The 26,258-nt window shown below is 37.4% G+C and overlaps 3 protein-coding genes across 5 annotated transcripts in view; 1 reads left to right on the forward strand and 2 right to left on the reverse strand.

Annotated features, from left to right (window-relative positions):
- The window catches only part of arfgef3 (ARFGEF family member 3), a 58,236-nt gene extending 49,960 nt beyond the window's left edge, over positions 1-8,276 (reverse strand). For both annotated transcript variants that reach the window (XM_026224723.1, XM_026224722.1), the window contains exons 1-9: positions 7,856-8,276; positions 6,475-6,526; positions 6,035-6,116; positions 4,987-5,118; positions 4,665-4,733; positions 1,521-1,643; positions 1,258-1,303; positions 926-1,010; positions 628-732 (exon numbers count right to left, since the gene is read on the reverse strand). In XM_026224723.1, the coding sequence (XP_026080508.1) occupies positions 628-732; positions 926-1,010; positions 1,258-1,303; positions 1,521-1,643; positions 4,665-4,733; positions 4,987-5,118; positions 6,035-6,116; positions 6,475-6,526; positions 7,856-7,940 (779 nt within the window). In that variant the 5' untranslated portion in view covers positions 7,941-8,276. The remainder of the gene's footprint in view (positions 1-627; positions 733-925; positions 1,011-1,257; positions 1,304-1,520; positions 1,644-4,664; positions 4,734-4,986; positions 5,119-6,034; positions 6,117-6,474; positions 6,527-7,855) is intronic.
- A 1,243-nt stretch (positions 8,277-9,519) lies between these two features.
- Positions 9,520-15,831, forward strand: fbxo9 (F-box protein 9). Of its 2 annotated transcripts, none has more exons than XM_026224726.1 (13): positions 9,520-9,686; positions 10,206-10,271; positions 10,517-10,639; positions 10,793-10,850; positions 10,930-11,026; positions 13,219-13,349; positions 13,431-13,545; positions 13,650-13,768; positions 13,849-13,939; positions 14,614-14,709; positions 14,794-14,887; positions 14,985-15,142; positions 15,374-15,831. In XM_026224726.1, exons 1-13 carry the CDS (start codon positions 9,684-9,686, stop codon positions 15,480-15,482), a joined length of 1,260 nt encoding a protein of 419 aa, XP_026080511.1. In that variant the 5' UTR covers positions 9,520-9,683; the 3' UTR covers positions 15,483-15,831. The 2 variants fall into 2 exon arrangements, with proteins under 2 accessions (XP_026080511.1, XP_026080512.1); XM_026224727.1 differs by having other exon boundaries at positions 14,988-15,142.
- A 544-nt stretch (positions 15,832-16,375) lies between these two features.
- Positions 16,376-25,370, reverse strand: elovl5 (ELOVL fatty acid elongase 5). The gene is made up of 8 exons (XM_026224728.1): positions 24,965-25,370; positions 23,574-23,638; positions 22,917-23,104; positions 21,015-21,092; positions 20,389-20,560; positions 19,913-20,037; positions 18,011-18,145; positions 16,376-17,929 (listed from the first exon to the last, which is right to left on the reverse strand). The coding sequence occupies exons 2-8, from the start codon at positions 23,629-23,631 to the stop codon at positions 17,810-17,812; spliced, it is 876 nt and encodes a 291-aa protein (XP_026080513.1). The 5' UTR covers positions 23,632-23,638; positions 24,965-25,370; the 3' UTR covers positions 16,376-17,809.
- Positions 25,371-26,258: the final 888 nt, after the last annotated feature.

The following is a 26,258-nucleotide window of genomic DNA, read 5'->3' on the forward strand; positions in this document are numbered from 1 at the left end:
GCATGTCTTTGGTGCTGCTAACGTAGAAAACGCATGTGCTGCGTCTTATTTACAAGCAGAGGAAATCATGCGCATGTGTCATGGTAAATTAGATAATGGCGGGGGACTGTCCCAGGAGAGAATAAATTGTTGAATAAAGTTATTTTTGTTTTCTTTGTGCACAAAAATTATTCTTGTAGATTCGTAAATTTACAGTTTAACCCTTGATGTCACGTGGGCTATTTTAACAATGCCCTTACTATGTTTCTGTGCCGTGATAAAGGTACTTCCCTTGCTGTCTATAGAGGGTCAGAAAGCTTACGGATTTCATCAAAAATATCTTAATTTGTGTTCCAAAAATAATCAAAAGGTTTTACGGGTTTGGAAGGACATGAGGGTGAGAAATTAATGACAGAATGTATATTTCTGGGTGAACTATCCCTTTAAGTCATCATTTATTTACACTTGCGATCACATACTGTAGTAAAACCTATGGTTTTGAAGTCAATTTAATGTTAATTTAATGCAATTAATTGAAAACTAAAAATGAAAAGCAACAGTACTTGTTCATAAGTTGAGCTACTTTTAACGACATAAAGTGCAGAGCCCTTGATTTAAATGTGCATAGAGAACAAAGACACGTCTCACCAGATGAGGTCAGTGAAATTACGACGCAGGTGCATTGTGGGAGGACAGCTACTCAGCATGGACAGAATACACTCCAGGTACAACAGCTGCAGCAGCTGGTTTTCACTAAAGAAACACATGACACCAAATACACGTCTGGAATAATAACATACTAAGTAGGTTAAATTATGAGGAACAAAATTAATGACCATTAAAAATATGTTCTTTATATATTTTCAGTAATGCGAGCAAACACCACTTATAATGCTACTAATAATAATAACAACCCAAAAACAAGTTGAAGATATGCAAAGCTTACTTGGAGACAGACTCCATTTTGTCACAGAAAACCGTGAGCACCATAACAACATCTTCATACAGTGCATCGGTAGTGGGAGACAGATCTGAAAACATGAAGATATACATAACTTACAATGAAAAGGAAAAGGTTGGGAACAAGAAAGATACCTAGTATGAGGATTTAAGAACAGATCCAGAATCAGTGACAGCTGCTGTCATCAGTAAATGTGATGTACTAGTTGAGCTATGAAAATGATCCAGTCAGAACGATTGATGAATAAGTCATGCTGAAAGCCCTGTCTCTGGCTGGCAACCGTAAACACATTTCCAAGTCTTATCGATTCGGTGTACCTCTTCGCTGGTGGACAGGTATGCACCGTTCCTCACCATCAACACCCTGTAAAAAAACCCAACCAGACATTTTGATAACATCACTTCATTCTTAACACCCTAGAAATGTATGAGAAGTCTAAAAATAAAAGTAAAAAGTCACAAGGGGAACTTTTGCAGAAAAAATTGCAGCCTTAACCAATCACAAAAGCATATTTGAGAGAACTATGCAATAAGAGATTATAGACATGCTTATGTCTGATAAAGCTCTGTGATTTTCTCACTGTGTTTTCTTGTCTATGGCGTAGCTGTAGCGTGAGGTCTCCAAGAATCTGACTGAGGGTGGCCCTGACCGCTGTGTTGATACTGCGCTGATGACAACTCGATATGTACGTCTCAATACACACCTGGAAACACACAAAGATGCAACAAATGCTCAAATCCACCACAACAAACTGCCTTTGTTTTGCTGCAACTAAAAAAAACTTCAAGATCATTGTAGATGTTTTAAATGCCAAAAGGGAGACAACTTGAAACAGAACACTAGCATTTCTTTATCACTTTTGAACTGGTAAGACTATGCAAACTAGTCTGTAGTAAAGTTAATGTGCTGAGACGATCTTCTCTGCCTTCAGATCCTGTCAGAACAATCATATTTTATGAAATATGTGGACTGATAAGTCAACTTCAGACATAACCAAAGCTATTTTTGCAATTCTGTTTGGAGATACTAGTACCACAGAAATTACACACCTTGGTGACATAAATCTGTCTCACACACACACACACACACACACACACAAAAAGCAAGAAATCTTTTATTAAAAACTGTGTCACCAAATGAAATGCACAGACGGCCTTGCAAATAAAATGGTTTATACCCAAAAAAGACCAACTTTAAAGCAATTGGGCATCCATGGAATGACTTAATAATAGCTGTTTACAAGCAGTCTTTATCAGACATGATCCAGTCATTTCTACAGAATGCATAAGCATTGTTTCGCCTGAAATTGCTAATAGAAATTGACCTAAACAGCTGTAACTCCAGGCAAACATTTCACATAAAAACAAGGGCACAGTGAATTGAAATTTGAGAAATTCTTAAATGGACACAACATTAGGGCTATGTTATATATGTTGTGCTGCTTAATATTTTTAATGATACTTTTTCTTTGACAAATACAAATATAAAAAGAACAGCATTTTGTCAAAATATAATTACTTTCTAACTATAGAAGTCTTTATTATCACTTTTTATTAATTGAATATGCTTGCTGAATAAAAGTATTCATTCATAAAAAATATATATAAATAAATAAAATAAAAACTTTTGCTCTTATGTTGATTTTGATTGCTTCCATTGTTCTGATTTGTAAGTTGATTGGGATAAAAGCATCTGTTAAATGAATAAATGTAAATATAAACATTTGAATATTAGTGTTTATTGTAACTAAATACCTATTTTGAATAAACACTTTTGTTGTTGTTTTTTACTTTTTTTTTTTTTTTTAATCAAAGAATCCTGAAAAAAGTATTACAGATCCTAAAAAATATTAAACTGAAGACTGGAGTAATGATGCTGAAAATTCAGCTTTGCTTCAAAGCAATAAATTATATTTTTAAGTATGTGAAAACAGAAAACATTTATTTTAAATTGCAAGAATATTTCACAAACTTACAGGTTTTCTTCTGTATTTTTTATTAAAAAGATACTGTCCTGAAGGGCAAAATAAACTTTTTTTAAAAACATTAAAACAAATCTTACTGATCCTAAACTTTTGAACAGCAGTATATAAATACAAATCAATGTCTCTACAGAGAAACTTCTGGCAACAATCCCAGTGAAAAAACTACACTAGCCTTAATGCTGAAGAACGGTCAAAGAAGTCACTGTCAAGTATGGTGACCCATACTCAGAATTCATGCTCTGCATTTAACCCATCCAAAGTGCGCACACACAGCAGTGAACACACACACACACACACACACACACACACACACCGTGAACACACTCAGAGCAGTGGGCAGCCATTTATGTTGCAGCACTCGGGGAGCAGTTAGGGGTTCAGTGCTGTGCTCAAAGGCTCCTCAGTCATGGTATTGAAGGTCAAGAGAGCACTGTATTCACTCCCTCCACCTATAATTCCTGCCGGCCCGAGACTCAAACTCACAACCTTTGGATCATGAGTCCAAATCTCTAACCATTAGGCCACGACTTAATATAAATAATGGTTCCTTACCTTTTCAAGAAAGAGAGGCAACTGGAGTTCTTCGATGAAAACATTAAACATTTTTTTTAGTTTGAATGTAACCAATTTAATTGACTGCTAGTATTAAAATAATGTGATGAGTTTATGTTGCATCTCTGTTAGGCCTCAAAAAAGTGGATGGTATCTTCTATTAAGTAAACAGAATGAGTGACACAGAACATCTGCCGCTCTGCCACGCTTGCTCGTGGAAACAGGATCTGAGACGTGGCATCTGCGGACCACTCTTACCTGTAACATAGCAACGAATGACACACTGCTGGATGCTAGGAGACACGTGTTCATGATGGAGTGAGATGTGTGCTATTGTGCCACTCTGGGGACCTCTGCACTTATACAAAATCAAAAGAGCAGAGTCTTGTGAATTGAAAACTCCTTGCTATGTTATTCTGTGATGAAGCGCAGCGGCATTCAGACATTGTAAGCATCTACTGTAAATACTTAATGGGTCTGCCGTATGACGGGACATGCTCTGTCAGACAGGGCTTGCTTTAGCCTTATTGTTTATGGCCTGCTCCCGAGGCTCTTTGGAACAGTCCTGTGTGAGAATAAGAGACGCCTGGCACAACCAGATCCATTAACACATCACGATGTGCTTTTATGAGCTGTTTATGGCCAACCAGCGGCAAGATAACAGAGTTAAAAACTCAAAGGAGGGGGAGGAACGCGATATACACAGACACAGTAGGATCTTAGCATTCATCTGTTTCTGTTTGTGCAAATACAATTTGCGTAATGAAAAAAATCAGCATGGTGCATATCTAAGATTTCCCATAAAAGGACAATCCCAAACAGTGGAGTGAAGCAACAAGTAAACTCACATGCGCTCACACCTCTCGCACGATGAGGATGAACAGGTGACAGAGATGTGAAGCACCCAAACACGCTTTTCTCTTTAAATGCAATCAGCTCTTGGTCTGGTGTTCTCACAGTTACTGTGATTTTGAGTCGCTCATAATGTGCATTTGAAATCTTTTCCAATTTGGAATAAGAACTATACATCGTCCTCATTAATCCACAGCATTATAACACAGCAGTCTTTAAGAATAGATGCCCTTTAACAAGGCCTTTAATGAGAAGACTGCCAGATTCACTTTAGATTAGCAGTTTTCTGTTGGCCATCTCATTCTGTCAGTCAAACGTCAAGAAATCACGTCTTACCTCAGCGATTCTCAAGATGTTGTGGCCATTGATCTCAAAGGTAGAGGAGTAGGTGACACAAAGCAGGACCTACAACACAAAAAAACTGCAAAACATTAGCCATTTAATATAACAGCTGCTTGGCAGCACCTCCACTGAAAATGATTTAACACTTCTGAATCGGAAACATGAGATCAGGAACACAGTGTGTCTAGGGACGCATGTGTGCCAGTGATTCTGCAAACCCATCCAATTACACCACAGATGCACACACTGAACTGATTAAGCCTGTTAGATGCAGCACGTTGTTTTTGACTCGGACTGAACCCCTTCTCACACGGACCTTCATGACCTCCACCTGCAGGTCTTCGTGTAGGGTGGGCGTCACCCTGATGGCTGCCAGGATCTGACTCAACAGCTGCTTCTCTGGAGCCTCGGCTTCTACAGCAACAAAGCAGTCCTCACAAAGGATCTTCTGCCAATGCCACGGGACAAAACACAGGCAGATTACTGAGCAGGGGGTGAACTATCACATCACATTAAAACAATAATAATAATAAATTAATATTGGTCACCTTGCAATGATTGAAAGCCGAATTGTAAATATTTCAAATGTATGTTTACATTCTCTGAAGAGATGCGAGTAGTTGCATGCAAAACGTGCCACCACAATGCTTTATAACTCACTGTATAAAGAGTTTCATATAAAAACACAAGTCTACAGTAAAATCTGTTATGGTCAGGTACTTTGCTTTATCCAGTGACAGTAACTGTACAGCAAACTGTAACATATCAAACAGTCTAAAATCTAATGATCTAATTCTACTGTACAAGTCTTATCAATTACAGTAAACTGACAATTACAAAATTCTTTATGTGAGGTTTCTCCACTGAAATATTAATGTTTCCTCACCTTTTTTATAAGTTATGTGTGTGTGTGTTTGTGTGTGTGTATATATATATATATATATATATATATATATATATATATACAAATATATATATATTTTTATATATATATATATATATATATATATATATATATATATATATATATATATATATATATATATATATATATAAATAAAATATATATAAAATATATATAAAAATATATATAAAATTATGTCCATAGTGTGGCTGCTAGAGCATTGCTGTGCAGTTGGTAGGGTGGGAAATGGCCAAATACAAAAGGGTCCGTGAAATATTCTGGTGCCAAGATATGGTCAATTTATGTCCATAGCATGCTTTGCCTGGTTGAGCAAACACCACTGAATAAAGCAAAGCAAAAACATATGGGCTGCTGCTTTATCTTGAGTGCACCTAATCAGTGTTGTGTCTGTGAAATGTATGTCTTTTAAAAACTGTATAGTGATTAGTAATAAACACACCTGCATTCCAGTGAGGGCGGTCTGAGCCAGTTTAGTGTTTTTAGACTCCAGCGCTAACTGAAGAGGGAATAAACACTTCTCTCTGCACAAAAACAGTTCACACTTAACACATCAGAACAAGAAAGATCCAAACTGCATTGAAGCACTTTCTTATGTCACTCTTCCTCCACTTGATTCAGAGATCATCCAGATTAAAGCATCTGCTATATGAATAAATATAAATGAACCTAAAATAGTAGCCCATTTCAAAGTTATACTCATGAGAATACTGTTGGAAGAAATATATTTAGTCATTTTACTACTTTAATGCATTTTCACTGTGTAAGCGAAAGGTTTAAAAATAACAAATGCTATGCAAAACTTAATAACCGTGCCTGTCTGTGTGGATCATGAAGATCATGAAAATACAAACACTGACAATACAAACGTCAAACACTTGCCTGAGTTTAGATGGGGGCATTTTAACTGAACCATTCTGAGCCTGAAGGGTCTCTGTATAAAAGCAGGAAAAATGAGAGAAAATAATATGTCCAAATTAAAAAACAGATATTAAACAACACCTAAATGGAAAGAACACAAATGTAAACAGATGAACATCCTTCAAATATGAATAGATGTACTTTGAAGGCCTATCATTCGTACCTATTCAAATTGAAACAAAAGGAAGCCGAAATCTCAACAACATCACATTAGAAATCTATTGAGATCAGGCCTCGCTGTACTGTCATCTGAGCTATCATTGATCCTGCAAGACGAGCCAGAGTTTCCCAGCACAGCGTCGGTTTGACCCCTCGTGCGCTGGCACAGCATGACTGACAGTTTGTGAGATGTGCAACGCAGAAACACTGAAAGGTCAACTGAGGTCTCGAAGCTCTGCATCATCTTAAACTATCAGAGCTGCTTTTGCCCTTCCACTGAACGACTATTCATTATAATAACACAATACAAGAAGACAGAATAAGGACAAGCTTTGAGACATCTAAAAAACTTTCAATACTTATATTAATTACAGTTATACTGTATTAATGATTATAACAAACACACTAAAAAAGTACACTTTTGTTTCTACTAATTTATTCTTCAGCTAGCACTAACTATATAGCTCATGTTGATTTTATTTTATACATTATCATCTTGAAAGTAAACAACTTGGGTGAAAAAAAAAACTATTAATCACCAAGAAAATACACATGAAGTAACTATTAAAAAGATGAAATTAACCATTAAAACAGAAGCTTCCTTATGGAAAGCCAATTAAAAGTACTGTGGCGTTACAATGCCTTAATAATGGAAAAGCATGCTTATTTCATACTGAATAACAACCATATTCATGAACAGCTATACTTGATAATATTCCAAGGTGTTACCATGGTACATGTCCAAAACATGTTATTAACATGGGCATAATGCTTTATTTCAGTATGCATTTGAAAAATACGGAGGTTTAAAGGCAATCATTTCAACACTATAATATTCAAACAAACAAACGCTACACAAGTTCTCAATGCATGAATGCCCACTGGACTCAGTTTCATTTAACTGTCGTGTTTTTTACTTCACTCTTCGCGCTGTTCTGGAAACGAATATGTAGTTTGACAGCTTATGGAAAACACATATCTACTGTAACAGCTGTTATATTAGGATTCTGGTTTATAAATAAACATCCGTGAAAGGCGGGCACGCATGTGCTTTGAGAGTACACTGATGTTGTTGTTGTCAGACATTAAAGCATCGTTTAAATAGATTGAACTCGCGTGCTTCTTGCTTTTATCCGCAGTTGCATTATTCCTAACAGACTGTACGCGCACAGGTGCATCTTACCGCACGCGACGCTGCAGGAGTCCCGGATCGCTTTGTGTTTACCGCCCGATGCCTCCTTCTGAAGCTTGCGGAGAATCTCCTCCATTGCGCTGAAGACGACTGAGAAAGGTTATGTTAGTTCGTGGGGTAGAAATTATGTTTCAGGCCTCCTGCCTCAGGCTCAGCATCCCTACAGTAAAGATGATTCACTTTAACAACGCCGATACGTCACACTGTACGTCAATTATAATCATCAGCACGGGGACGCCGCTGCTGTCTAGTAACATTGAAAATAATACAAAGGATTCGACCAAATTAAAGCGGATATTAGGCTTTTTACTGCTTTCTAGTGCAAACGTCTGATTTGTAAGGTGTGTGCGCAGCCCTAGCTCGAGTCCAGCGACTTCCCGTCCGCGAATTAAATCACGAAAACTACTATGACGAAGGATTATCACTTAATATTCATAAGCCACGCCTTCGCTGATGGAGACAAATGACGCAGCGTCACCATTGTCTAATTAATATGCTGACGTTCACCTTTGCAATTGGAAGGATGCCAAGCAAATTAGCTAAATCTGATACATATTTATGACGTTACCTTTAGTCATAGTACAAGTGTAATAATATTTTTGATTCGGTTCGTTTCAGTTATTTTTAACGTTGTTGCCACGTTCATATGGAGGACCAACTTACTTGAATTAAATTTACTCAAACGTAAACCTTTAAATAAATGCTGAAATATATAAACAAATTGTTAAATAAATTATATATATATATATATATATATATATATATATATATATATATATATATATATATATATATATATATATATATATATATATATATATGTGTGTGTGTGTGTGTGTGTGTGTGTGTGTGTGTGTGTATGTATATATGTGTATATGTATATATGTATATATGTATATATGTGTATATGTGTATATGTGTATATGTGTATATGTATATGTATATATGTATATGTGTATGTATATATGTATGTATATACATGTATGTATATATATATATATATATATATATATATATATATATATATATACACACACACACACACGTGTTTGTGTGTGCGTGCGTGCGTGCAAGCGTGTATTTATGCAGTTATTTATGCATTACAAAAGTACATATTTAATGATTTGTTTATATTTCAACATTTATTTAATGCTTTAATTTTGAGTAATATGTCCGTCTATACGTTCAATTTTGTTATTTTTTCTTTGATCTTATTTAATCTAACCTTTTATTTTCTAATTTAATCAAAAGAGGGAGAGAATGAGAGAGAGAGAGAGAGAGAGAGAGAGAGAGAGAGAGAGAGAGAGAGAGAGAGAAAACACGCCAGCAAAGAAACACGCCAGAATATTGTGGTATGAACATGCCGTTTTTCCTGTTCAGACGATTCTTGACGCGTGTAAATTTTTACAGTAAAACAAAAAAGTCGTTTTAATAGTTTCTGTCTTCTTCTACTCACATTAAAATAAATTGATACTGGTGAAATAATGAATATTCGACCTTGACAAAAATAAAGAAAATACAAAGTGACGCATGATAACTAATTTTGAGACTGATTCTGATAACTAATTTTGATAACTAAGGTAACAGTGAGACAGACGTGAAGACTTTTATTTTGTAATCCCCGGCCCGTCACCGGATGTTGTTTTGTCGCAGCAGCAGCTCAAGAGTCTCGCGAAGCGCTACTGTCATACACACTCATGATGGCTGCCGTGTGGCGAGCGCGCAAATTTGTTCGCTCTGTCGTCCGCTTCTCTGATCGTGATCTGTAAAATACTCGCTGAAAGCACGACATTAAAAGAGTTCGCAAAAATAAGCTGTTATGGTCAGTGAAAGCTGTGTTTCTTAGATTAGCGAAGCTGCTAATTAGGTGCTAGTGTTAGCATGTTAGCAGTCATGACGTATATTAGTCCTGTCACACACACCCGAGTATTCTTTGACTCGATAACAGTTTTAAATAATTCCTTAAACATTTATCGTGCAATAATAACAAATATGCATAATTTCCTCTAGTATCTGTCGTAAACAGTTGTGCATGTATGTTGTTTAAAAAGTTTGCAGTTCTGCAAATCACGCAACAACTGGACCTGTTTTCACATACACTAGATCAGAGTTTAACTTAATAGTCAATGGTTTGTTCTGAAAGTTTAGCGCGATGATTTTCTGTCGCTTTGGCCTCTGCTCTCTGCTTGTCTCTGATTGGTCGCTCTTATTTTCCACACCAAACATGGTCGTGGTTATAGTTTTAGGGCTTTGTGATATCTTTTTAACTGTCTGTATGTATTTTCACCTACTTAATATACAAATATATCATTTGAAATGACTGGATATGTGTTGTTTCTAGGCTGAAAGCAACCAAAACACTGTTGAAGAAGAGGAAGATGAAAATACAGAGGATTCTAATCTGCAAGTTTGTAAACCTGGTCTTATTGTTTACATTAATGCAAAGGAAGTTATAACCTATTTTCCTAACTATTTCCTGATAGTGCTTTTCTGGTGCTGTTGTGCATTATTCATTGTTGCACATTATTTATAAGAAACTTTTTTTTTTGCTCTGCCACTGGAAGGACTTTCCTTGGTCCAAAGATGTGGGAATACTGAATTTCTTACAGGATCTATCAATAGAGTTCTGTAGTTGATTTTTTGATGTTTCAGTTGGAGCTCAGTGCTTTTCGAGCACAGTGGATGTCTGAGCTCCAGCCCAGCTCAGGTGGAAAGAAAAGCGTCTATAAAACTGCTGACCTGAGGAGGAGACAGGAAATCGCTAACGAGGAAAAGGTGTGAGCTCGTGAATATTCATTCTGCACACATTAGCTGCTCTATGAGATGAGGAGCACGTTTCATGACCAGAATAACTCCCAGTGCTGATGTGTAATGTTATATCCTTCACTTGACCCTGTCTAAGCCCTGATTGTGAATGTGTGCTCATAGGCCCGAGAGCTGTTCCTGAAGGCTGTCGAGGAAGAACAGAACGGAGCAGTTTATGAAGGTCTTTTTTTTATTATTTGACTTATAAAATGGATTCCATGAAGGCTGCAGGTATAAATTTCCCCATTTTGATTTTGCAGCCATCAAGTACTATAAGAGTGCAATGCATCTGGTACCGGACATTGAGTTTAAGATCAACTACAGCAGAAGTCCTGATCCGGACCGTGCTGGGAGCTAGTAAGTGCTCGGGTGCAGAATGAACCGTCACAGAAATATTAGCATGGATATTATTTTTGTATAGACTCTTTGTATGCAACTTTGTATAACATTTGTGGTTTATGTATGTATATATATATATGTGTGTGTGTGTGTGTGTGTGTGTGTGTGTATTTGTAATTTTCATAAATAGAATTAAGGTTTAGTGATTTTTGTGTCCATTTTTTAAGCATGTTTTCTCATTACTGTATATTATTTTATATTTATCTCATTACTGTATATTATTTTATATTTCTCTCATTACTGTATATTATTATTTTTATATATATATATATATATATATATATATATATATATATATATATATATATCTCATTACTGTATATTATTTTATATATTAACGTGTTTATATATTAATGTATTTCAAAGAAAAAACATCAAATTCAAACAAAAATTTAAATGTAAATTTTATAGGAAATTACTTGTCTCAGGTTTGTACGGTAGCATTTTCACAGTTTTTTTTTTACCATTAACAGTAATTTTTTTAAAAGTGATATACAGGTGCTGGTCATATATTTAGAATATCAAAAAGTAGATTTATTTTCCTTATTCCATTCACAAAGTGAAACTTGTACATTATATTCGTTCATTACACACAGACTGATATATTTCAAATGTTTATTTTAATTTTGATGATTATAACTGACAACTAAGGAAAATCCCAAATTCAGTATCTCAGAAAATTAGAATATAACCTAAGACCAATATAAAGAAAGCATTTTTAGAAATCTTGGCCAACTGAAAAGTATGGAAATAAAAAGTATGAGCATGTACAGCACTCAATACTTAGTTGGGGCTTATTTTGCCTGAATTACTGCAGCAATGCAGCGTGGCACGGAGTCGATCAGTCTGTGGCACTGCTCAGGTGTTATGAGAGCCCAGATTGCTCTGATAGTGGCCTTTAGCTCTTCTGCATTGTTGAGTCTGGCATATCGCATCTTCCTCTTCACAATACCCCACAGATTTTCTTTGGGGTTAAGGTCAGGTGAGTTTGCTGGCCAATTAAGAACAGGGATACCATGGTCCTTAAACCAGCTACTGGTAGCTTTGGCACTGTGTGCAGGTCCTGTTGGAAAATGAAATCTGCATCTCCATAAAGTTGGTCAGCAGCAGGAAGCATGAGGTGCTCTAAAACTTCCTGGTATACAGCTGTGTTGACCTTGGACCTCAGAAAACACAGTGGACCAACACCAGATGATGACATGGCACCGCAAACCATCACTGACTGTGGAAACTTCACACTGAGATCAGCGTGGATTGTGTGCCTCTCCTCTATTCTGATATCTGAAGGAAATGCAAAATTTACTTTCATCAGGGAATGTAACTTTGGACTACTCAGCAGCAGTCCAGTCCTTTTTGAAGCGAGACGCTTCTGATGCTGTCTGTTGTTCAAGAGTGGCTTGACTCAAGGAATGCGACAGCTGAAACCCATGTCTTGCATTCGTCTGTGTGTAGTGGTTCTTGAAGCACTGACTCCAGCTGCAGTCCACTCTTTCCATCTCCCCCACATTTTTTAATGGGTTTCATATCACAATCCTCTCCAGGGTGCGATTATCCCTATTGCTTGTACACTTTTTCCCACCACATCTTTTCCTTCCCTTCACCTCTCTATTAATTTGCTTGGACACAGAGCTCTGTGAACAGCCAGCCTCTTTTGCAATGACCTTTTGTGTCTTGCCCTCCTTGTGCAAGGTGTCAATGGTCGTCTTTTGGACAACTCAGCTGGGAAGTCTTCCTCATGATTACAGAACTAGACTGAGAGACAATTTAAAGGCCTTTGCAAGTGCTTTGAGTTAATTAGCTGATTTAGGCACCAGGTGTCTTCAATAATTGAACCTTTTCACAATATTCAAATTTTCTGAGATAAATTAAAAGAAATAAACATTTGAAATATATCAGTCTCTGTGTAATGAATGAATATAATATACAAATTTCACTTTTTGAACAGAATTAGTGAAATCAACTTTTTGATATTCTAATTATATGACCAGCACCTAAATGAACGATAGAATCAGTAATAAGCTAAACATCTTAATGAACCCTGAAAATAAGCTTTATTTTGCATACATGCAAAATACTTAGTTATTTTTTGGTTAGCCATTTGAAGTTTGATTGCATTGAGGATATGAATTTTTGATTGTCCCTCTCGTTAGCTTGGAGGACAATGAGAACGGTCGGGAGATTGACGATCTACTGACGTACTTCCAGCAGCAGCTGACGCTGGGGGACGGCAGCATGAAGCTGTGTGAGCCTGAGACCGACTCGACTCAGGTGCACATCTCAGGTAAATCTCACACTGGAGATAGTCTGTGTGGATTACTAGAGTTTACCCGTTGCCCTGAAAGTCCCCTTTTCACGTCCACAGCTTTGCCCTTCGAGGTGCTCATGTATATCTTCCGTTGGGTGGTGTCATGTGACCTGGACCTTCGAGCCTTAGAGCAGCTTTCCCTGGTTTGCAGGGGTTTCTATATCTGTGCCAGGTGGGCTCACACACTCTCCAAACATCAGAGTAAACCAGCAGCCCCACTAGCATTACAGCACTCAAGACTTTCTCCATTAAAGATGTTTGTGTGTCTTGTTTCAGGGACCCTGAGATTTGGCGCTCTGCCTGTTTGAGGGTGTGGGGGCGGAACTGCACCAAAATGCTGCCATTTTCATCCTGGAGAGAGATGTTTTTGGAAAGGCCACGCGTACGCTTTGATGGTAAACACCTGTGTTTGTGTATGTCTTCTTGAACGTGTGCTGCATGTACAGTACCAACTAAAGGTCCGTGGTGTGTGCAGGTGTTTACATCAGTAAAACATCATACATCCGTCAGGGGGAAGAGTCTCTCGATGGCTTCTACAGGGCTTGGCATCAGGTGGAGTACTACAGGTGAGCTCTGGGCTTTAAAAACTAAATTCGGTCAGCATTTACAAACCTGGATGCATTTCCAGGACTGGATTATCCTGAGTCACTTTGAAATCAAAATTAAGAGTCCCAGCCCATTTTCAGTGACCATATTCAATATAGTAAAAAAGTCTTAAAGTGAACTCAAACATCATTTAGTTTGTTCAATAGTAAAGTATGATAATTAGTATCCATAAGTATTATAAGTACTCTAAAATAAATGCAAATCTATTTGTATTAATTTCTTCACTTGCAGTTTAACCATCAAGCCTTTATTTGACTAAAAATAATTCTGTGAAAACAGCATCTATTTAGATTGTAGTTTAATTAACAGAAGCAGTGGTGCAAAACAATGTTAAAGACCTTTTATATTATGGGAAGTATAATATTGTTTTCAGTTCATTATGAAACTGGCTGGACAGGGGTGATTCATGGGAAAAATGCATTTCTCCATCAGACACACAAAAGAAAATTGGATCCCATTGATTTCCATTGTATCGGGGGAAAAACATCGAGACATTTCTCTGAAGTTTTCTAAACAGAGCAGTAAATGAGGACACAATTCTTTTCATTTCTGAGTGGAGTGTACTTTTAATATCCTTGAAGAAAAGGCGTTTTGCTCCGTGTTTATCAGGCTTTGACGAGACCTGATTTTTTAGGTACTTGCGCTTCTTCCCTGACGGTCAGGTGATGATGTTGACCACACCTGAGGACCCTTTGGTCATCGTCCCAAGGCTGCGCAGCAGGAACTCCAGGTACGTCTCAAGTGAACTCGGCTGAAAGCACATTTCTAGGCCTTGTGCCGTCTTTAAATCATTCACAAGCTTCAATTTCCACAGAGTGGAGTCCATCATGTTTGGCCATTATCGGCTGTCCCAAGATACAGACAATCAAACCAAAGTTTACGTTGTTGTCTCCAAGAGGAAAGAAGAGGTGGGTTTGCCTGTGCAAGTTTATTTCCCTTTCCTCTAACAGTGCTCTTCTGTTTCTTTGGTGTTTTACAAGCAATGAAGCCGTTGTCATCTTCCAGCAGAAGGTGTCCGAGTACCAGAGGAGCCGGTTCTGCAGGCGGAGCCCAGCCCCCGAAGCGGAGCGCTCCTTCCATGTAGGACTGCAGCTGTCCTCGGGGGGGCGACAGCGCTTCAACAAGCTGGTGTGGATCCACCATTCCTGCCACATCACCTACAGGTGTCTCACCAATCTGCCTTCTGCTACACATCTGACCAGTGCCACCTGTGTCTGTCCACACAGTCACCGAGAAGGAGATGCTCATGCTAAAAGATTTAGTCTATTCTGAAATTCCCAAAATAACTTACTCACCATCATTCCAGACCTTTAAGATTGACATTTTTCACTGAACTGTGACTAAATCTGGGAGATTTTGTACATTTCCAAACTCTTCTCTTCTCTTCCCCACAGATCGACCGGAGAGACCGTTGTCACTGCATTTGATGTAGACAAAATGTACACGCCTCTGTTTTTTGCACGAGTGAAGAGCTACACAGCCTTTTCAGAGCGTCCACTGTAGGACGACCCAAGCGATGCATGCAGTCACTCGACCCTTGACCCCTCAAGGTTTACACCTCACTGCCAACTCCATCTGCTGTCCCTACTGCTTCCAGCCCCAGGCTCGCTCTTATGAATGTACAAGAACGCCGTGACGTTTTTAGATGACTACAGTCTTAACTGCAGCTCAAAGCATTACGTTTAGTTTTCATGATCGTGTAAGGTCTGTCTCGCTCATATTGTAAAGATATTTAAGATTGTCTGTAAGACGTCTCAAGTCGACTGTGTTGAAAGTTCACTTTGTTTTTGTCAATTTCAGTGAGGGAATATGCCTGACAACTGGAACACCCAAATAAATGAGCTATATTGTGTTTTGCTCCTTCTTTTGTGTTGCATAATACTTCAGAGGAAGAAATATTAGTCTTTGCAGTTTCAATGCGGTCAGCCCCTCTCTTCTCCACAGTGTTTCTTGTTAACTGTTTTGTTCTGTTCAGTAATTATAAGGGAAGGAAAGATTTTCCTGTTTTCTCAGCCAGACCCTGAATGTCTTTGAAACAAGCACCTTTCAGAAATCAGGTCTAGAGTTTGATAAAGAGGACAGATATAATCCAAGTATAACTTGCTCAGAGATTTGGGGACTGAAGGGGATTTAGTTCAAGGGGAATTGGATCTGTGACAATATCAAAGAGCATTTAAAGCTATGGTGATATTCTCTTTCAAATCCACTGATAAACCGTTTCTTTATGTTATTATGATTATCTGTCCTAGTTTGACATGGCCATGTTTAGAGAACTTGGAAATTTAATATGCGGAAACTCACTTTATTATAGTAGAGTTCAGTTAAAGCCAAAAAGAAAAACCTTTCGATATATAAAAGCTGAGTATACAATGAGTAAATAAACACGGACACATTTATTTCCAAATAAATTCACTTTATTGTGTCTGATGTTTACAGCCTACTTCTTGTATTAATAATTCCAGTATTAATTCTGGGATACTATTAGCAAATGCTATCTTGTACATGGCATGGGTGGTGGGTCTATATTTCTGCACTGGAAGCATGAATTAACAGCATTATATCATTTACCACGGAGGTGTTACAGTAATGCAGGATATCATCACTTATCCTAAACAGAAAACTAACAGAGAGAATGGCTCGATTATCATATTGTATTAAGAACTGGAATAGTTTCGTGTCACAGTAGTAATATTCTTTGCTTAATTATTTAACATGGAAATTACACTTTAACGCAGGATAGATTAAGGGAAACGTTTGTTTGAACACAGGCAAAATTAGTGACGCTTGACAAGATCTGGATGCTGGCACAAAGAATGAGTTTGTTAAGCTGTTGAAACACACTGGATACTGGTTTTATGTGTTAAGTGACTCTTTATGGGTCTAAAGAACTGTGCTACACATTTCCAGTGTGTCAGAAAGGAAAGGGAAGGTGTTAGAGGATTATTAAAGTGCTTTGTAGTTACAGTGTAAGCCATTGGTCATGGTTTTGTTAAAGTGAAAGGGATGTGCTGGATTTGTTGTGACATTTTTGACACTAAAAAAAAACAAGCTATTCACTTTTTACAAGTTATCAATGCATGCACAGGGCTATTTGAGAAAATACTAAACCCTGGCTCATATCTCGCCACCAAAGCTTTTTTTAACTATTAAAGTTTGTAACATTACCATTAATGAAATTTTAGTACATTTGGGTGGAAAAGTAAAACCTTATTCTCATTGCCGTAATTCAAAAAGCAGTTATATATCACTTAAACTGTAGAGTGTCTATGCACCATGATATTGCACTACAACAAATTATTCTAAATCAATGTTAACATGAAATAAACAGTCCGTTTTCTCTTGTAAACATTCATTAATTCACTAAACTCGCTCGATTGGTCCATAAAACGACATAGCTTCCATTTTTTCCGTATTTCTCTTATGACTTTGAAATACTATCTTCTATTGATTGCAAGATTATATGCCTGTGCTATAAATAAACACTGTATAAGCTACTACTGTGTTTAATTCAGCTCGTAAGTGTGACATTCTCCTGTATACTCGTCAGATTCTTCTAATACATTCTTCTTCATGTCTACAAACAAGCTTAGTGTGCAACAGTCCAAATTAGTACATTATTAACGTTAGCCATCTTTGTATTTCATATGAAAAACATCAAATACTCAAGTACACTAACCGAAGCTCGCTTTTCTTCATTTCCGGATTCAATATGAATAACATGAGGTTGCAGTGCGCAAAAATGTCAGGAGTCTCTTAAAGATGAAATGGCTGTGGCGTGGTAAGTGGATAGACTGATATTAATAACAGGACTGTGAGTGGACCTAGTGTCGTCAATCTGTGCGCGGTTTCCTGTTTTTCACCTTCTCATTGGATGTCACCCCATTAGTGTGACCGTTTATTGATCCGTTCGAGCAATCGGTCTTACGAGATCCCGCGTGTCTCTTATAGGTCTGTGGAGCAAAGAACAGCATCGTTTTGAGCCATTTCTCAAGCCATACTTCGGTATAACAACATTCCTGATGCTTGTTTACCTTTATGTAGAAGTTTGTGAAGAGTAAGATGAGAGTGATCATGTAAGAGATCTGGAAATACAGCCAGCCCATTGGGAAACCACATGGCCAAACCACAGCACAAGACGTCTGGAACATGGTCAGGACAAACTGGACCTGCAACAGGAAACAGGAAACAGCCATCAGGGATCATTCTTCAACATGTTAGGTTAAAGAAGTTAACACAAGTTTGCTTGTGGTCAATTGACTTCTAAATGGAGTTAAAACGCCTAAATGCTGGCAAATGTTACCATCAGAATGTATATTTTCCAAGCATTTTGTCTTGAAAAAGCATTCTAGAGGAACAGAAAAGCTCCCCCAATTGGGAAATTACCCATGAGCAAAAGACTCTGGTGAACAAGTATTTTTTAGCCATCCACACCAATCAGTAGAGCTGGGTAAAAAAATACTTTTACTTTTGATATGAAACAAAGTCTCAGATTTCAAATTCTTTCCATTGTATTACAGAAATAAATGCTGTTTTGGAGCAGTTTAATTGTGTGCTCAACAGAAGTGGCAGTGGGAAGTGCACATGGTTCAATAGCAGATTCAGCATGAAATAAACATCTGAAGGTATTACAGAGTACAGTATTCGCTCAATCAGTGTTTTAACAGTGTTTTTCTCTGCTTGGTTGGATCAGCTGTAATGCTATTTTAGTCTCTATCTGCTTCTGTTTCTGTGTTTCTTGCATCCCGAGGCAACTATGAATTACAGAAGCTTCAGTCTGGATCCAAGCCTTATGAAGATCTGAGAAGAGATGATGCTCACCCCCCTGAAGACCTCAGATGACGCTTACCCCAAACAACATATAAAACTACCAAATTTTGCTTAAGCCCAACGTTAAACTGCAGTCACGATGTTTATAATCATTGCAGTTAATGGAGTTCACCTTCTGTTTAATTGTGTAATTTGTAATTCTTACTGTACATTTCGGTCATTCTCACCACTAATAACCTACTCCTAAATATAACGCAGAAACGTTATATTTTCTGAAAAGTTGCTTTGCAGAGATTGGTTATTGTGAAAAGCATTATACGAATAAACTTGAATTGAATAGAATTTAGACCTCGTTGTAACAGATTGCAAACAATTTCACGTCACATATACCATATACATATACAAACTCATTAGTCCGCTAAAAAAAATGTTTTTATATATTTTCACCATATAACATACTAATAGTAATTTTTACTGTTCTTCAGTGTTTAATTTGTTTTAATAAATGCGTAAAGTTTTTATGACAGTAACCATTTAAAATTTCATTAAAAAAAAAATAAGTTGAGTAGAAATAATATTTTGTAATTGTTACTTTTTAATTATACAAAAAAAAACCTTCGGTTTAATTTACAGTACATTTACGTTTAGTCATTTGGCAGATGAGGACAATGGAAGCAATCAAAATCGACAAAAGAGCAACAATACACAAGTGCTATAACAAGTCTCAGTTAGCTTAACAGTACATGTAGCAATGTTTTTTTTATTATTATTATATGATAAATAAAAAAATAATAGATATAACAGAAAAATTATAGAGAATTTAGTTTTCTTAAGTTTTAATTTAAGTGTTTGTATTCGAATCAGTTTTTTTTTAATCTTCAATGTGCTATTATAGTAATGTCGTACCCACTGACTCATGTTTATTTAACAGCATTGAGAAAATTTGGCATGTACTGTACATGATATATATTCGATATTGAATTAAATCTAATAGCGAATCAAATCACATTGCAAGATTGTGAATTCGAATCGAAAGGTCAAAGTTGAAACCCAGCCCTACCAAATAGACTTTTTTAAATTGAAAATAGCAATGAACACATATTTCATTACAGCAAAGCACTATGTAAGTGTCCTTCTAGGAGTCTGGAGTGAAAGTGTGTACTTGCCAGCTGCCCTTGAGTGATGTACTTCTTCCACCACAGATACGGTCTGATGGCGGGGACAGCGGAGAGGCCATAGTACGAGTACATCAGCACATGGATGAAGCTGTTAAACGTGGCGCCGAAGTAGGCTGAAGAAGAGAGCAGTCATATCAGCTTCAGTAAATCAATCACAAATCAAATCACATTAGGTTCCCTATCACAAATTCATTGTGGTTATTTTCATAAGAAGTCAGCAGTATGCACCTCAATCAATGATCGTTAACCACAATCTATTCTAAGAAGTAAATGGATCCGTTCAAGCCAGAGATCGACTGAACAAACTCCTTTAAATATCACGCTGCATTATGCAAACGGTTATTTAAAGACCACCTGGACAAGCATTTTTTCCCTGTTTTGTTTGCTTTGTTTTTCTGCATCTGAATAATTCAGCATAAAAAAAATGCACCATAAGCGACTGTGAAAGTCTGCGAGGAGCTTACAGTGGCCACACGGCACCCAGTTCATGACGAACCACCAGATGTTGAGCATGCTGGCGTGATGGTACACGTGCAGGAAGCTGATCTGGTGGTTGTTCTTCCTCAGAATGAAGAAGAACGTGTCCATAAACTCAATGAGTTTGGAGAAGTAATACCACCAAAGTACGTTCATCATCTGAGGAGAGATTAAACATGCACTTCATTTCACAAACATGCAACATTGGTTAAATGAAAAAAGTCATGAAATCATTAGGGCTGCAATGATTCTCAGTCCACTTACATGGTTTTTGGTCTCTAACTATACACTGAACAACAAATATAATACTGCTAACAAGTATAAGCTATGCATTATAGCATAACATCATGAAATGTCCTTGTGAACTTTAGTGTGTTGAATATTCACTGTGTGCTGCCAAGAGCTTCCCAGCTACAATTAGCTTCTATATAAAGAACTCTTTTAGAATCCTAGAGAACAATACGGAGACAAAGGCAGGAGAACTATCCAGGAGAACCGATGTCTGAATATACCACCTAATGTGTGAAGCGGAGCACACCCACAGGGAATATGGTGTCTTTATTAAGAGTGTTCCCGAATCTCACAGAATGTAAAACGGAGTCTGTTGGTTTACCCTGTTGTCGGCCTCTCCTCCGCTGTGGGTGTTCTGGCAGAAGAAGTTGTATCCACCTTGATACGCTGACATTACCAGCTGCAGAGACAGAAACACGAGAGAATCAATCATCCTTCTACACAACACTGTTTTTACCGCTCTTTTCACATTAGGTGAATTAGTACTGATTTGTCTGATGCTTCGTATCTACCACAAGTTTTGAAGCTTCAACAAAACGGGTCATTAAATGGATAGAAATTCTCTTGCACACACATCCTTACTCTGAAGACAGCTTTAAGAGAGTGTGAGGAGCACAATATAATGAACAGCTGCAGAGGCTTGCAGGTGTACAGCTGATGCATGGAGGTATTTTACTGTCGACTCAAAAATGGACAAAAGTGCTTAAATTTCCACATTTTCATTTCTTGCATGACCTCGCTCGCACCTCTCTCTCAACACTGTGCTGAGCTCCTGGAAAATCTCCCATCAGTCTCTACGTTGTCACTGTTCATCGTCTCATTTTGAATAAAGCCCTTGCTCAAGATCTGCCTCTATATAAGATGATATGAAAGCTCATTATTGGCTGACCTTGTGTTAAGGTGACGAAGGTATTCAGAAGGGGACGTCTCCACTGAAATATCTTCTTTGAAAGGACATTCAGGGGACACAAAGTGCTGTTCGACGGTCTCAATATAGCTGTAATAGCTTTGGCCTGATGGAGCTTCTCGGGGTCAGAGGGTTGATTTTGTCCCAGCATTCTCTGTCTGACTCGGCTAATTTCTCTTTACACCAAATAACTCACAGCAAACAGCAGGACAGGCGCTTTGGAAAATGCATACTTAATGCTTTAAGTGTCATGAACTAAATTTTTAAGCATTCGTCAATGTTAATTTATAAACATATTAGTATTTATTGTTAGTGCATATTTGTGTTCATTATTTAACTTACATAATATTCAATTACTTTGATGTATGCTTGAAATATTGATGAATTGAGCCTGATTCTAAAACCAAATCACGAGTGATTGCCTAGGAACATTAATCTCACTATATAACCTGGACAATCATTTTAAAAGCACGGTTCACCCCAAAATTTAAATTCTGTCCATTTTCTGCCAAATGAGTTCCATATTAACGTTTGGGCTTTGAATGGCCATGTGTGTTTATTTGTGAACAATAGCCTCAAATAAATCTATTCGTGTAAAGTGACTCTTCAGAGGAGCGTGTCTTCAGATGCTCGATTGATTCATAAGGATTTCTTTACGATGTCTTTATTCACTTTTGGAGAATATTGTCACAGTTTGGTGTTTAAATAGAGATACCTGTGCATTTATTTGATGACTGTGGTTGTACTATCTCTTTAACATTTGTAGCCAAGAGATTTCTTTCTCTAATGAGACTGCCATTGATGAGGCAATTGTGATTAAAGATAACTTGCAGCTAACATATCTGTGAGCTTGTCCTGAATTTAGCGTTCATTTGGAAGGCCAGCCAATTTTGCAATACAGATAGCATGGAGAGCGCAAATTAGGCAAGAAAGGACTCTGAACTGTAAGGTGCACATGGACTGTGACTCATCAGTTGGTGTGTCCTGCTCGGTTTCCAAAAAGTCAAACCATCAGTCTCAAAGTGCATGGCATTTCAATACCGGTTTCAAAGGCCCGTCCCATTCAAATATCTAGATCAGAGGTCACCAACCCCCCGGCTCCTGGAGAGCTGTACTTCCTGCAGTCTCCTGCACGCTTCCTGTCTTTATCAAGTAATCCTGAAGACCCTGATCGCTGGGACGTCACGTTTTAATAAATGCCTCTTTTTGGACTGGGTCAGGGAATATGAATTCTGAGTATGTTCACACAGTTGATCACCTTTCTCAGTACATTTTGATTCCTACTGATATGAGCTCTTCAAATAAAGACCAGCTCACCTCATAGAACATGTAGAGAGACAGAAGCGTCAGGCCGAGGTTATACGGCACTAGCAGTGCTCTGCAGGAGTAGGGCTGTCTATTCTTCATGTATTTTGGTCCCATCCACACAATCAGGAGATACATGACGGTGAAGGCCACAGTAGGGATGTAGTTGTCCAGTAGAAGCCATCCTCTAACCCGAGGATCTGCAATCGATAGAGCACAACCATCCTCACGCATGCGCTACTGCTGAAGGATGTTCAATAAATAGTCACAGCTGATCCTCTGCATTAAAAATGGTTTTACATGAGATTTGTTCTATAATGCTGCTTTGCCTACTCAAATTGCAGTTGCTTCCAATCTGATTACAAATTTGAGTAGTATTATTTTTGAATGAGCCTGGAAACCATGTTTCCAAGACACAGTGTTGATACCATGAACACTTTAAAGATCAAATTATCATTGGATTTGTCAAAGTTTGCATGACACATGACGTGACCGATTCAAATCATCAGCATGCAGTAATAATATTGCTTTAACTATGGAAATAAAGTCTGAATATGTTCTATTCGCTAAATCTGCAAAGTTTGTTCAAAAGTTAGGAACACAACAGAGAGAAAAGTTAAGCTAAGGCTGCAAGGAAGACAATTAAAGACAAAAAAAAGTTGGCTTTACCCCTGGGTCCCATCCAAGAGTCAATATAAGTGTTAACTCTGTGATTAAAGTCCTCCATCTCCAAGCTGAGAGAGAAATCATACGAAGGTTACTTCAGCTGGTTACACAAGAGTCAGAGCAAATATACATTCAGCCTGTCTGTGAAAGTCCTAGAAGATAATCAAACTGTTTAAAAAGGACAATAGAAGTTAAACTTATAAATCCTTGTTGGAACACTTATTGATTACAGCAATAAAAATGGCTGCCTACAGCGAAGACTAACATCCATCAGGTTGAATTCTCTTGAGTGCCCGTTCGTAGCTCAGTAAAGGTCAAGACGTAATGCTTATAATCCAGAAACCCACCTTTTTTTCGTTAGCAGTACTAAAGATGAGAATTCATAATGCTAGAGAAAATTTGATTATTATGAGACATTGTTTCCATCAGATATGCAAACGTGTAATTACAAGAAAAAGGTTTTCTATGAATAATACAACAGCTCTTGATAAAAATCAGTGGCTCAAACAAAGTGTATAATGGCTCAGACACACTTACAAATATATATATATATATATATATATATATATATATATATATATATATATATACACACACACACACACACACACACACACACACATATAATATAATATAAATAAATAAATATATATATATTTTTTTTTTACTATATTTACTGGAAAGAAATTATGTGGTGAAAGAGAAGATATACTTCATTGTCAGTAACAATAATAATAATAATAATAATAATAATACTACTACTAATAATAATAATAGCCAATAAATAGGCTTCATTTTGTTTACTTAGTTTTTGGGGTGAAATGTGCCATGCTCTTGACAAGTTTTCATCTACATATCATAGATTACATATACAGTATGAAAATGCTAGGATACATCTCATGACAACCAATATGGCAAACTAAAATGTATTTATGAACTCATAATTTGTAAATATGCATGATTATGATTGGAGATGTAATGATAGTAACTAACACACAAATAAAAATAAATAAAAAATCTGATAAGTCTTAAGGCATAACAATAAGAAATAAATTAAATGATTAAATGACAGCTGAATATAAAGTGAAATAAAAATGAGATTGATCACAGCCTACTGCTGTAACTGATTTGCATGTCATGTCAAATAACGTTACTCGACAGGATCGCGCTGTCTTTAAACAACAGATGAAAGCTGCAACAACACATTTCATGATGATTAGGAAACGTTTTGCGAAGACGACCTCGTCGGGAACAAATAAAGATCGGCTTCGGGTGACATAATCATAAACCTAACGCTTCTAATCTCTCATGAAGTCATATGATGCTAGAAGCGTTCGAGGTCACACACAGCGCAGCTTCCGATGACATTTTCAGGAGCACAAATCATCTCTTACCTTTAGTCTTCAGACAGATGTTTCCTTCAGTGCTCAGTCCTGTGCGGATGCTGTCGTCAGTGGGAAAAGCTCGTGAACTAATGAGTGTCTGTCCACCTTAAGCTGATGCGAATAACGGGCCGTGTTCCAATAACTCTCTTTATACTAACGCTCTAGGGCAAAGTCTGCGAGATGAGCACACTGCGTCCCCCACTGCACTTTTACTGCCACACAGATGTTAAAATCCACATACGTTTACAACAGAGCCGTGGATAGAGGTGTGGCTTTAAAACTAACTTTTTAAAGTGGTGATTTATTCGAATTTTGAGATGTCGTCATGACAGGATTTAGAACGTGAACGTATCTGTTTGACTTCCATTATGACGCGTCCTGGCGTTCTGTTTTAAGCTTTAACAAGGCGTGAACTGTTTCGCGAACTTAAGTCAGTAGTCACCCCATTCATCTGGAATTAGAACAGACCAATCACAGCGCTGCTATGATGTGGAGCCTAAACAGACCAATCACAGGGCTGCTCTGATGTGGAACCAGACCGGTCCAATCACAGGCCGAGCGCGCATCCTGGGGCCCGTGGTGAAGGGGACAATCACAGGAAAAGTGTCTCAAGAAGTGTCTCAAGTTCCACCAAACGTCCTCACGTAACACTTTCTTTGTGGAAAGCATTGGTTAATAGATAACCTTTTTATATAGATATTGTAGTTTTTAGATTCTAGTTGTTGTACATTGCATGGCATTTTGTAATTTAGCTACACACTAAAGAGAAGCATATTAGAATGACTTCAGTAAGCATAAAAAAGTCATAAAGATGAAAAAATAAAACTGATCTCTGGTTGTTCTGGTCATAGTTCAATGTGCTGATTCTATTTGATGAAGCGTAATACAAAGGCCTATTATTTTGCATTATGTGCCAACCACTGCACAATTAATTTGATCCACACACACACACACACACTCCCTGGCATCATTAGATGAAGACGACTGGGAACAGTATTAAAAGCCCCAACAGTACAGGCTTCGTTTTCAGTCCTTCCATAAAAAATACCCTTGGATATGAGAATGAAAAGCAGTAAATTATCACACCAATAACTGCATTATAGATCTATTTTACTGAGGTGTTTGATCTTTCATTGAGGAACAACCTGAATTAGTTGAACTGAAGACTGAAAATAATATTATCTAAATACCTGTTTTATGTTTTATTCATGGCCTATGCATGTCAAAACTTGCATTTCAAGCCAATGTTTACTATACAAGTGCTATCTGCTTAATGCAAATGAGGTTAAATTAGTAAGTGTAA

Source organism: Carassius auratus, chromosome 38, assembly GCF_003368295.1.
Source record: "Carassius auratus strain Wakin chromosome 38, ASM336829v1, whole genome shotgun sequence".
NCBI classification, from domain to species: domain Eukaryota; kingdom Metazoa; phylum Chordata; class Actinopteri; order Cypriniformes; family Cyprinidae; genus Carassius; species Carassius auratus.

What these genes read in the sequence shown, in the direction of transcription:
- fbxo9 (XM_026224726.1), top strand. An exon ending in CATCAGGTGGAGTACTACAG is followed by an intron (nt 13,940 to 14,613) that starts GTGAGCTCTGGG and finishes CTGATTTTTTAG; the next exon opens with GTACTTGCGCTTCTTCCCTG. An exon ending in TCCTGCCACATCACCTACAG is followed by an intron (nt 15,143 to 15,373) that starts GTGTCTCACCAA and finishes TCTTCCCCACAG; the next exon opens with ATCGACCGGAGAGACCGTTG.
- elovl5 (XM_026224728.1), bottom strand. Translation starts at nt 23,631, where the DNA reads ATGGAGGACTTTAATCACAGAGTTAACACTTATATTGACTCTTGGATG. An exon ending in GAGGAGAGGCCGACAACAGG is followed by an intron (nt 20,561 to 21,014) that starts GTAAACCAACAG and finishes ATCTCTCCTCAG; the next exon opens with ATGATGAACGTACTTTGGTG. An exon ending in CTGGGTGCCGTGTGGCCACT is followed by an intron (nt 20,038 to 20,388) that starts GTAAGCTCCTCG and finishes TCTCTTCTTCAG; the next exon opens with CCTACTTCGGCGCCACGTTT.